At 45.1% G+C, this 13,457-nt stretch overlaps 1 protein-coding gene and 1 non-coding gene across 2 annotated transcripts; one reads left to right on the forward strand and one right to left on the reverse strand.

Annotated features, from left to right (window-relative positions):
* Window positions 1–10,189: 10,189 nt before the first annotated feature.
* LOC123439567 (probable glutathione S-transferase GSTU6) lies at window positions 10,190–11,350 on the forward strand. The gene has a single exon (XM_045116263.1). It carries the CDS (start codon window positions 10,489–10,491, stop codon window positions 11,239–11,241), a length of 753 nt encoding a protein of 250 aa, XP_044972198.1. The 5' UTR covers window positions 10,190–10,488; the 3' UTR covers window positions 11,242–11,350.
* Window positions 11,351–11,390: 40 nt separating this feature from the next.
* TRNAP-AGG lies at window positions 11,391–11,462 on the reverse strand. Its single transcript has one exon. It is a non-coding gene; the product is annotated as a tRNA-Pro (tRNA).
* Between the last annotated feature and the right edge of the window lie 1,995 nt (window positions 11,463–13,457).

A 13,457-nucleotide genomic window follows, 5' to 3' on the forward strand; every position in this document is an offset into this window, starting at 1 on the left:
ACAAGCTCCGCGGCATGCGGCCTCGAAATGGAGCAAGTGGATGGAGAAGAGAGAGGTAGGGTGGGGTGGACCAGGAAATAAAATAAGAAAAGGGAGGTGGATGTGTGGGTAACAGGTGGGGCAGGCCCGGACACAAATGGACGATGCAGACACGAAAAATGTCCGCTTTATGTCTGTCTCGGGTCCAAATGTGACCCAAGTTTGGGACGGGAATGGATCGAAGCGGACATAAAATAGACATGAATGAAAATGGGTTTTTCTGTTGGGTCATTGTTTTTGTCCATGCCAATCTAAAAGGACATGAATTGATGAAATGCGTCACCTGGTTGGAGTTGCTCTTAGGCTTTGTTTTGTGGGTTTGTGCGGTGGGTTGGGCGGGTGAATTTCTGATGCTACAGGAGCACGTCACATTAGGTGCTCTTAATTTTCAAAATACATATTTAAACGTATAGAAAAATTCCAAAACAATTTGTGGATTTTTGCGTCACATGAGAGTACAATCCCTAAAAAATTCAAATCAACATTTGAAATACACATTTGAGAAACAGAAAAGATAAATCCAGCATGAATATTTTCCAGAAACCCCCCTAACATTCTTGAAATAACGCTTTGGTCCACATCCCGTGATGCTAGCCATTCGACCTCAGATCGACGCGTGAGGTCGCGCGGAAGCACCTAATTTGAGGTTCTCCCGTATCACCAGATATTCTCCCTGGTTGGACAGGTGTTCGAAGCGAGACTTATATAGGAGACTCTAATGACGTGAGCGTTATGTCTAGCATTAAACGAGATGGTAACAACTCTCGCTCGCGAGAACCTAGGCATTGGTAGCCACTCTGCCAAGGTTCCATTGGTGGTAAGTAAGAAGGGCGATTCAAGCCGGGTTTTTTTTTTTTCATTTTTTCCTTTTCCATTTTCTTCTTCGTTTTATATTATTTCTTTGCATTTTGTTTCTTTGCTTTCTTTTTCGGTTCTGTTTGTTCTTTTGGTTATTATTATACATTTGTTGTATATATTAGCAACATGTTTCTAATACACATCTAATATTTTTTCTATACAAATTAAACATTTTAAAAATGTATAGTTTAAAAAAAATCCATATACATTTTAACATTTTCAAACACTTGATTAACATTTTCAAACACAAGATTAATTATTTTTATAATATATGGTCAACATTTTCTATATATTTTAAACATTTGAAAATAATCTATTAATAGTTTTCAAATGAAATGACTAACACTTGTTGAATACATTGTCAACATTTTTTATACACATTTAACATTTTACAAACGCTTTATATACATTTCTCAGACACGTGTTCAACAAGTTTTCAATGCTTCATTAACATTTATATATATATGATAAAAAACCAGAATTTTTTAATACATGGTCAACATTTTTTATACATATTTATATTTATTCAAATACTTAACTAATTTTTCCCAAATAATTGTTTAATATTATCCAAATGCTTGATTGACGTTTTCAAATATGTATTCTCAAAAATCTTATATTATTTTAATACATGGTCCACATTTTTTATATACATATTTAACATTTTAGAAATGTTTGACTAAAATTTTGAAATAATTTTTCAACATTGTTACTCAAAACGCTCAGTTAACATTTCTATGCACATGATAAAAAAAATATCATTTTTTAATACATGATCAACAATTCTTCTATACACATTCAACATTTTTAAAATACTTGATTAAATTTTTTAAAATACTTGTTTAATATTTTTTAGATGCTTATTCAACATTTTGTAAAATATGGAGAGAGAGAAAAAGAGTTATATATATATATATATATATATATATATATATATTCCATGCGCATGAATTAGTACCTTCAATTATATTTCTCAGTATTCTGTTGCTATATAGCTCGATTGTTTTTAAAAATACAATGGGCTCAAACTTGAATGTTTTCCAAACATAAGAGCCCAAGGACTTGCAATAATCTGGCCGAGCCGCCGAGGTATTAAAGCTGGACAAAATCAATTACCAAAACAAGGCCCCTGCACTTGCCGTAGTTTGGCCGTGGAATTAAAGTTGGACAAAATTAAATCACGAGCATGCACTTTACATACTCGGACGTGATTCACTCTCACTCATTCATCTTGTACATGAGCATACGCATGCGATTTCTCCTCTCCTTCGTTCGTCCTCTCCACCAGCATACCCAGGTCATCATCGATCCATCGTTCGCCCACAACACGAGCATACCTAGAGTTCAATTCACGAACATACACATGTCATCATCGATCCATAGTTCATGCCTAGAGGTAAGTATGGTTGTTCAGTTCAATCCTACTGATTCTTTTCATCAACCCCAATACTTGTAATTTCATCAATTAGCAAGGTACGTCTCATTTTTTCCTCACAAGCCTAGGATGTCGAGACTACCTCAATATATCAGGTTATTGTCTCTCATTTTTTACCATTGTGTTCAAGGCTTCCTTTCATTCATCAATTTGGATACTATATGCATGCTCTTTTTATATCCTGAGTAGAGTTTTTGTGGTAACTTTTCAGATAGATCCAGAGAAGAATGTTCTGTAGTGCACATTGAGCCACCAGACTTATTAAATGATGTTCTGGTTGATGGCGAAGGCTTTGTGTGACAACGCCAAGGACTCAAACAACATGCAAGAAAAGGACATGGAGACATGTGATTTAAGAAATTTTCTTTCTCTTTGGGATTCTTGTATGTGTACTTGTAAATACAATAGCAAATACCTTTTTATTTCTCGTAGATTGCAATATAATATGGTTGTGTATACGCATGGCCAAATTAAAGGGAAACATGAGAATCAAATAGTACGGTCACTTTTTCGTTGAAACTCTAATTCTTGGTAAAAACTTAGTGATTCACGTATGTACAAGCTTAAATAAAAAATGCATATTAGGACATATGGTATTTTGAGTATGTACACACTGAACCGCCATTGTTTATTAGAATGATTATATCACAATACCTTCCACTTTCATAGGTATAGAATACCCACATTTTTGAACCATTTTTATAGATGCATACGAATCAAATACCCATATTTCAATACCATAACTGAGGTATCTATTTCCATCCAATGAGAAGCAAAGTTTAGACCCTGTTTTGAACCACAATAGATTATGGTAATCTGGATTATGAAGATAGATTATATAATGTGGTTTATAAAAATAATCTAGTGGGTATGTTTGGAGGCCAGATTATATAAACTGTAATCCAGGTTTTGCATAGCATAATGACCTGTTTGCCCTTATTTTTTTTTAAAAAAAGAGGAGGGTGTTCGTGGCAGGAATGTAATTATCTCTAACTTTACAAGGGTAATGGGTCATTAGCAATCCGTAATCTCATTTTAGCTGGGGTAGAGTAGATTGTGAGTTTTTAATAATATGTGCATCTAGTTTTTATAATCTACACCATAATCTGTCCTCTTTGAAGACAAAATCTTTCCCTAATACTAAACATGCAGTGCTTCTACCCGCTCACCCGTCATGATGCTTTTACAACTAAGCCCTTGTGCTTTATGGAAATAAACCCACAATACAAAAATAGGTGAGAAAAAACGATTCAACAATTCGCTTGTCTTCTGGTCGCCCGACTGGGTTTCATTCATAGGCGCTACGCGCTCCTGTGCGGGATTCATCGGTTATGTATTTGATCATACATTTTAATTAATAGCCCCACTCTGTTTGTATACATCAAATCCTACCAACTTATATATATATATATATATATATATATATATATATATATATATATATATATATATATCACGAGTTACAAAATCAACAAGCCAACAAGAGGTGGATGAGATATGGTTCATGTGTAGCCAGAGCCAAAGAAATGAAGAAAGGTGGCTGATACAACAAAAATTGGAGCAAAAAAGAGGAGAGGTGGGCCCCGTCGCCCCCAGCCGCCAGCAACCCACCACCACCATGGCCCCGTAGGCCGACCTCGCAGCAGCACGCCATGGGAGACGATCGCGAGGTGAATAGGTGGGCGGCAGTGGAGGAGCAGAGGAGGAAGCAATGGCTCCCCCAGAGTTGCACGCGCGAGACCTCGCAGCAGCACGCCATGGGAGGCGGTCGCGAGGTGCAGAGGTGGGCAGCGGTGGAGGAGCAGAGAATGAGCAACGGCTCCCCTAGAGTTGTAGGCGCGAGACGTGCTCACGTCGCGACGCATGAGGCATTGGCAAGGACAGGCAGGGGAGACGAGGGGAATTGTGTGTGCCATAGGAAGGGGGAGTCGGGGAGATTGGGGATCAACTGGGCTGTCTCCCCTGGCGGCGCGAGGTGGTGGGGAAGAGGGGGAGCTGGGAATCAAAAGAGTAGATGGGATCGAGCTAGATTAGGGAATTTAGGAATGGGTGTGGTTGGGCCTTGGCAGACTGGATGGGCTCTGCACTATTGCTCTCTCTCTCCTTTAATTTCTTTCTCTAAATTCCTTTATAGAAATTAGAAAGAAGAAGTAGAAATAGAGAAGGATGGAAAAGAAATGGCTAGGGTGCATGGTAAATGTTGAAACTTTTAATGTAAAGCATATGATTTATACTTAGTTCAACAAAAGAAGTTTCAACCGATATGGAAGAGTTGAATTCAAATTCATTTGAATAGGAAGTAGATATTTGTAAGGTCCGAAAAAAAGTTCAGATATTTGGTGGGGCTTGGGAAGGTGACAAAAAAAATTATGGGCAAAGTTTGGGGACCGAACTTTAAGTAGAAGTGACATTCAATTTTTAACAATATAAGTTTGTTCATGGATGATTCCAAACGACTAGAATATTTATTATAGCTCCCCAAAAAAATTGTGTTTCACGTCCCATCTTATAAAATATTCTTTTAATTACATATTTCCTCGTATATAAATTATTGCGAATGTCATTGATTTAATTTATAGAGTTAGAACGGATGGTATTATTTTTCTCCCGTTGCAACGCACGGGCTTTTTTGCTAGTAGATTATAAAATCTAGATCATATAATCTGAGTGGTTCCAAACATGACGCTAATTCTGCAATTGCACAATTGAGGTATTTATAATATATACACATTGAACTTAAAACCGTCCTCGCTGTATTGTGAGTATATAACCCATCTATACATGATTACCGGATGTATAGTATACCTCGTTAGTAAATGATTTCTATGTATGCATTTATACAAACAAATCCATGATACTTGCGGATACCTAAGACCTACATGTAATTTTGTAGTTTAGCCCCCCAACATGAAATGATATGCTCACTACATTTCTAGATATTTCTAGGTATGTATATATGTGAGTTATTCGTGGGCATATGAATTTTGAATTTAGGAGTTCTTAAGTATCATTTTAGTTTTATTTGGCACACTAAAATTTTGAATTAGTCACATTCACCAAATTGTTATCATTTTTTTAAATTGGGCAACAATGGCAAAAACAAAAGCACATCCACGTCTACAAATTGAAGTATGTTAATTTTAGATTTATTCTATAAACGAATGTTGCATGTAAGGCTCTCTTCTATTGCTTTGGCTATGAACAATGTCGCCATGCATGGCTTAATAATTGATCCTATGTACTCGCAATACAAAGCGCAGATACCCGACTGAGTGTGTATGTGCGTGGATATAGTTATCAGCAATTATATATTGAGAAAAAAAAACATTGGAAGCATACATTAAATCATGTTCACAAAAGGAGTTGACAAATTCTACACTTTTTTGTGCATACACGTAGTGGCAAGATTGTACTCAGTATATTATTTCCATAATATGGTTCACAATTTCTGACAAACCTAACACTGAAATTTCTCCCAAATTTACTACTAATTTATTTCACGGACGGACAATTGATGACACATATAAATTCGACTGTTTTTATCATTTTCCATACAAGGAACGCAATGATTAAACAATTAGAAAGTAATAAAGTGACATACACAGGTATGATTTCCCCCTATGAAGATATGCATGCATTGTTTTTTGGAATGTCCTTGATTGGGGTACGTAGGTATGAAGCTACAATAAAATTAAGGAAAGGTTTTCATAGAAGGTATATCGTATCAAATATAACCTAATTTGTTAACGGGTTAAACCCAGTAATTTAACAGCCATCTCAAAAAACAAAAAAACATGATACGATCCAACAACATCTAGACAAGATGTCCAGGCACCTAGGTGTCCCAAATGACCGTCCTTTGTATGTATGTCTGTGTGTGTAGAGAAAGAGTGTGAGTGAGAAAGAGAGAAAGATATTTTAAACTGTAAACAAAGTTACTTAAATGAAGCAAAAACGAAAGGGGACTGATCTGCGTCGGCGCGTCGGCCCAAACTTTCGGCCGGCCACGCGCGAGCCACAGGATCCACCAACCCCGCGTCGTCCGCACCGTTGGATCCGCATGCAACATTTTTCCCTCTATGCAGCAAAATTTTGATGCGATGCAACAAAAAACAAAATTTGTAGTAAAAAAAATATCTACGTGATTGTACCAAAAAAACGAAGTTGATGGTGCGTGGTAGCAAAAGTCAAACGCCGGTTGTAGCAAAGATTTACGTGACGTGTATGCAACTTTTTTAGTGAACGGTTGCAGCAAAACATGATGCCGGTTGTAGCAAAAATTAACACGATTGTAGCAAAGGTAAAAAACATCGATTGTAACGAAATATCCGACGAACTGGAGTTGCAACCAAACGTATATGCAGTTTGTTTTACTGGGACAAAAAATAGTAAAAAACGCTTGCAGCAAGTATGACGCTGATTGCAACATATTTAGACGAAAAATGTTGCATCCACTGACCAGCAAAGGACGCGGGTGGGAAAAATATTGCATGGGTCCACGCGCGCGAGGAAGCGACCGACGCATCGTATGAAAACGATTCCCAAAACGAAAACAGAAAACAGAAAAAAAGGATCTCGACCCGTCGAACGCCGACAGATCCGAAGTGGACTCGCTGAAAGCGAGACATAAGGACGCCCTTATAAGGGAGCACCCAAGGATAGATACCAACATCTCCTATTTGTTGTGTAGCCTTGCTAGCCAATGAGTCAACATCAGCTTCATGTTAAATTAGTATAGCACCACCAGTAAAAGGAAAGAGCCGCATTTCCTTTGGTTTTTACTGGGTATTTGTAATGCTTTTTTATTGGCTTTTGTTTGTTGATTTCTCTATTTTTAATGAGTTTATTTTTTCTCCGTTCCTCTTTCTTTCTTTCTCTGTTTTCACTACCTTTTTTCTTTTCTTTATTTTCTCATAATTTTTCTTTGGTTTCCTTTGTTTTTTTGTCGGTTTTCAATGGATTTTTTTCTTTGCTTTGCTTTTCTTGTTTTCTTTATTGTTTTCCTTTCTCATTTTTCATTGGTTTCCTTTTGTTTTCACTTAGATTTTTACTATTTTTATACATACTTTTGGTATGGATCTAATATATTTCTGTAATACACATTTAACATTTCTCACATTCAATATAAATATTTATTGAATACATGATCGACATTTTTCTATAGACATTTCGCTTGATTAACATTTTCAAAATGGCAGATTAATATATTTTGACCTGATAAGTGGCATAGTGCATGTACATCACTGCTTACATCACGGTCAGGGGCGTCCATCAGCATCGGCGAGGGGAAAGGGGGAAGGAGGGGGCCGACGAGGGGGGTGGAGCACGCTGCCTCGACCGCCTCCCGGGAGACGACGCTAGGGCAGGACCGTCCGGAGGAGGGGAGGGGCTCGGGGGAGGGAGGAGGGCTGATGACGACGAGCGGGGGCGACGGTGAACCCTAGAGGGGGGGTGTCGGGGTCGGGGATGGGGGCGGGGGGGGGGGGGGGGGCTCGCCTTGTCCAAGATTATGAAGCTCGTTTTTGTAAATGGTCGAAGCAACTGTACTTCAACATCTCCATCGACAAATATTTTGGTAGGGGAGTATTACACACAAAAACGAGCATTGAACAATTTATATACATAAATAATTGGGCACTCAACTGTGCCGGACGCTGGCCGAAACTTTCGGCCGGTCGCGCGCGAGCCGTCAGATTGAACCCTGTTGACCGTAAGATCGAGCCATGCAGCAAAAATCGTCGATGATAGCAAAAACAAGCAGCAATGTAGCAAAATTTGGTCACGGATGCAACAAAAACATGGTTGCAGCAAAATCGTCGTCGTCGTCGTCGCGAGGTTGCAACACTGCCTTGATGGATGTAGCAAAAAAGTTCGCCAGTAGTAGCAAAATGCAACTACGGTTACAACAAAAATTCAATGCAGCAGTCGCTAGGTTGCAGGTCCACCTTGATGGATGTAGAAAAAAGTTAGCTGGTAGTAGCAAAATGCAACTACGGTTGCAGCTTTCGTTGCTGGGCAGAGTCGATTGAAGCTTTCTTTGTCTATGATTGAAGCTTTTTTTTTGAAAGATCTAGCAGCTAGCTGGCTTATATTGAACAAAGCAGATAGAAAGGCGGGCTACAACAAGGTGGGATTGATCCTAAGGATCAAGGAAAAAAAAGAAGAGTAAAAAAGGGAACAACATCCCAGAAAAGACCTACTAACTTCTCCCAGTGATTCCCCGAATGGGTGCTCGAGGCAGGCCGCTCCCGCCTGCCTCGAGAACTCTATGGCAGGCAGCTCCGACTCTGAAGGAAAGATTCAAAGAAGAACTATGCCAGGCTGGTGCCGTGGAAGAACACCGAACGGACCAGCTGCTGCCTGTCATCATTGCCACAGGGGTCCCGCCGCTGCAGCTCCGACTTCACTCGCCCCATCATCGTTGCCACAGCAGCCTCGACGCCACAACAACGCTTTCCATCACCTAACCTTCCAACACACCCCTTGGTCCCTGTGACCGGATTAACCTCCAAAATCGATGCCCTCAAGAGGGGAGCGGCGTCAAATGCCGCCAACGACCGACCCTTGGGTCTGGAGTTTCCTCCGGAGTTGTCCCTCGCAGAGGAAGAGAGAGCGTCCCGTCGACGCCTTCAGGAAGGTCACGGCGTCCACGGACGCCGCCCTTCACAGGCTCCAACCATGGCCAGAAACGGGTTTTCACCCAGCCCTCGAAATCCTCTGGTCGACAGCCAATCCGTCAGCCCACCTTCGGACCTCCTCTACGCTGCACCTCCACGCATCAGCCACCCAGGCAGCCAAATCTTGCATCCCTATCGCCGCAGCACGATTGGATGCTCTCTCTTGGCCCGCAACCAACACCACCGCGCCGCCCAGCAGGAACGACGCCCGAGCTCCGGGGCCGCCCCGGCGTCCAGGCTCAGCCCCCCTGCAGCACCGCATCCGCACAGCCTCCAGCAGCCGCCGCCGCGCAGATCTGGCGCTGCCGCAGCAGCCCCCTCACGCCCCGCCACCAGCTGTGTCGCCGAAGCCCGACCGGAGCACCGGATCCCAAAGCCCCAGGCACCGGAACCCTGACCTGGGAGGGAGAGGGGTCGGTCGGGGGCCTTCACTTGCCTATCCCTGAGAGGGGTCATCCGCCACCGCGTAGATCTGGCGCCGCCACAGCAGCCCCCTCACGCCCAGCCACCAGTTGTGCCGCCGAAGCCCGACCGGAGCACCGGACCCCCAAGCCCCAGGCACCCCCGCGCCGCGACGCCCGACGCCGGCGCCGTCCCCTGGGCGGAGGGGTCGCTCCGCGCCGCCCCCGACCACCATGAGAACGCGAAGGCCCCACCGCCGCCGGCTCCGGTCGGGCCTTACCCGACCGAGCCCCGGGGCGGCGGCGGGGGAGACAGGCGAGGGAGGGGAGGGGGCTGGGCGGCGGATCTGGGATCCGCCCGGTCGCCGCGCGGGGCGACCTGGGAGGGCAGGCGTTTCCTCTCCACCGACAGAGTTAATGCACGTACGTTTGCAAGCTTCCCTTAAAAGGCAAGGCCTATGCGTTGTGCAACGAACCAGTTGGGCTTTTTTCAACATTGTTTGACTGTTGCAACACTTGTATACGAACGAACCCGACCATGACAACAGGCGAAGGCTGGAACCAACAGAGCGGGCGGTCGATGGGACGAGCATCGACGATGCGGGCGGTCGATGGGGCAGGCACCAGCGATGCGGACGGCAGCAGCACACGGACGCAGGGATCGCGTGGGTCGCATGCGATCGGCCCGAGCATTCAGCCAGCGCACCGGTTTCAACGTTTCCCTAAACAATTTTTTGAATGTCGACGAAAATCGGTGGTATATGATCCGCCTGGCCTCACTCTTACATGCTCATAGAGCCACCGAGGAAAGATCGGACCGACTGATGAGAGTTGTGCATATCTGACTTTCCATTCTTAGCTGTCACAACGAAAGAAAATAGCAAGAAATGGCCAGTTTGCTCACTTGGTCGCGCCAAAAATGGCATCCGAGATAGGATAACCATTCCGATTTTACACTCACGGCCACACCCTCGCCGTCACGCATGACGAAACGAGGTGCTATATCTGAGCAGGCAGACGATTCGTGCCCTGCGCCACACCAGATCCACCAACCACTCGACCGGCGGAGACAGCAGCAATGGCGGCGGCGGCGGCTGAAGCGACCGGAGGCGGCGGCGGCGGCAGGGAGGAGGGGCTGACGCTGCTGGGGTTCTGGACGAGCCCGTTCGCGCTGCGGGCGCGGTTCGCGCTGAACCTCAAGGGCATCCCCTACGAGTACGTGGAGGAGGACCTGTTCGGCGAGCGGGGCAAGAGCCAGCTCCTCCTCGCCTCCAACCCGGCCCACGGCGGGAAGGTGCCCGTGCTCATCCACGGCGGCCGCGCCGTCGCCGAGTCTCTGGTCATCGTGGAGTACGTCGACGAGGCGTTCCCGGAGAGCCTCCCGCGCCTCCTCCCCGACGACCCGCACGGCCGCGCCGCCGCCCGGTTCTGGGCCGCCTACGTCGACCAGAAGCTGCTCCCCACGTGGATCCCGCTCTACGGCGGGAAGACGGCCGAGGAGAGGGCGCGGGCGGCGGGGGAGGTCGTCTCCGTGCTGGAGGCGTTCGAGGGGGAGCTCGGGGACAAGGACTTCTTCGGCGGGGACGGCGTGGGGCTGGTGGACGTGGTGCTCGGCGGGTTCGTCGGGTGGTTGCGCGCGTCCGAGGCCATGTGCGGCGTGCGGACCCTCGACCCGGCCAGGACGCCGCGGCTGGCGGCGTGGGCGGGGCGGTTCGGCGCGCTGGACGGCGTGAGGGAGATCGTGCCGGACGCGGCGCCGCTGGTGGAGTACAACCTCATGAAGCGGGCTCGCCGCGGCCTGCCGTATCTGCCGCCGCACCAGACGCAGTAAATCGCTAGTTTTAATTCCAAGGCGAGTGGCTGGATCCATCGCGCGCAGAGGAGGAATTGAATTGATTTTGAATCTGATCCTTTAATAAAGTCTGTGTTCTTGTTTGGAACTCTGGATTTCTGCAGAGGCAAAAAAAAAAGAAAAATAAAGGGGCATTCCGAGAATTGAACTCGGGACCTCTCGCACCCTAAGCGAGAATCATACCACTAGACCAAATGCCCTTGTTCGAAATAAATTGGGCAAGTAGGTTATTTGAATATTTGGATTCCTGTATTTGACAACACAATGAACGAATTTTGTCGGTTTATAAATGAAACAACAAACATCCTAGAATCCGCAAAGCTACATCAGAAAACAGGTTCAAAACGAAAAGCAAAACAAGTTCACTCTTGTGAGCAACATCACAACAATATGCTCCAAGCCCGAATGGATACAACCAAGAGGAACAGATGGAGGGGCCAGTCTACGAGCCGAATCCCCCAACCGGGCGTGAAATCTTTGATGACGACATTTTCACGCTATTTACTAAGGGCCAATCACTAGTGTAAGAAACTATGCAATTTAAAAAAATGTATCAATAACGCATTGCCGCCGAATATTCTTAGTGACAAGCTTGATGTGAATGACGAAAACGGCCAACAAACGACACCAAACACAACCCAATGTTGCGTGAGCCCAAATGATCTCGTAAAGATAAAGATCTGAAATGTTCATAGGAGACCCCCTTATCCTAAAACCCTATTAAAGCAACACCAAAGGAAGTGGATGGTCACACAAATGAAGTATATGTGATTGTTACTTTCCAGGACATCACACAACGGACATCTGCCATCGTCGGGGTTTTTATACTTCAAGACCTTCACCCCTACAGGCAAGTGATCATGAACTAATTGCTAGAGGAAAATCCTAATTCTAAAGGTTAGCTTAATCGACCAAATGTCGGTTAACTTCGAAGGACGAGATTCCTCCACAAATGGTACCATAGAATGATCTATCGGAGAAACATCCAAAGGATCCTAGACGCTAGAAAATCGAATGAGGAGCCATCGATGACATGAATTCCTCTAGGTTCGAGACCAACATGTCCAAGGCAACAACCTCCCCCGGTCCAAAAGGATGCCGAAACACCGGAGCACTAATATGAGTGAGGGTCGCTACCATCGAAGCATTTGGATTCACGCAAAATATAAAAACACCTCATGGAATTTTACCCATAAGGGAATCTAAATCAACTAACAATCGTGCTAAAGGAGGATCTGTGATCCCGACTCGACCGAGATCATGGTATCATGGTGAAAAATATGCATCAAGGAATTGACATCTAAAGTAGCACTACTGGAAAATGGCTTATAGGTGAACCCCGTCAGTGGCGGGTGGTTTGTGTCACCCGCCACTGCTAATTTTAAGGCAAGCACTAGCGAACGCTAAAACCTAGCCGCCAGTGCTACACATGTAGCTGTGGCGGGCGGCGTCGGCGACCTACCACAGCTATGGTTTTTCCAATTCGTGTCTGGCTGACAAGCTACGGCGGTGGGTGCATATCACTGCCCACTATAGCTTGCTTCCATACCTATGGCATGCCGCCTTCCTTGCCCGCTACAACCATATTTGGGCACCCTCGCGCCAAACGTTTTCAAATATTTTCATGCATCGCAAGGCAGGTGTTTGCTGTCGCTTGTCACTACTATATTTGATCATGTTGCCACCTCCCACGCTTATACCTTGGTTGGGATCGTTTTTGTGCACTCATCACTGCTAAACAACACCTTACCTACCCCCCCCTCCGTGGAAGTAGGATATGATTCTAAACTCCAACTCCTTCTCCCTCCTCTCTCGTCGCTCTCAGCATCGTGGCATCGTTCGCCGCAACCGTCAAGGTCGTTGTCTGCCGCCTCAAACAACATCGAGGACCTAATCTTCCCCGTCGCCCGCATCGTCCGTCCCCGCCTCGAAGTTCGTCGGTGTCTCCATGCAATGCTACCTTGAACTACTTCCTCGTGACCGTCGCTCGAGCCTTCCTCCGCATTAAACATTGTCCTTGTCTCCATAGAACTCGCCGTCCGCCGACTCCTCTGCCATCGACCTACGCCTCATCCAGCCCTTCGTCCTACTCCGGCCCGGTAAGCACACCTCCCTTCTCCCTGTTAATGTTACTTGCAGCATGAGTTTATTAGTTTAGTTACAACATATGAATAAAATTCTTGTACAATATTTTA

This window comes from Hordeum vulgare, chromosome 3H (assembly GCF_904849725.1).
Source record: "Hordeum vulgare subsp. vulgare chromosome 3H, MorexV3_pseudomolecules_assembly, whole genome shotgun sequence".
Classification (NCBI taxonomy): Eukaryota; Viridiplantae; Streptophyta; class Magnoliopsida; order Poales; family Poaceae; genus Hordeum; species Hordeum vulgare.

Excerpts from the sequence above, each read along its gene's own strand:
- LOC123439567 (XM_045116263.1), top strand. The coding sequence starts at position 10,489 with ATGGCGGCGGCGGCGGCTGAAGCGACCGGAGGCGGCGGCGGCGGCAGG.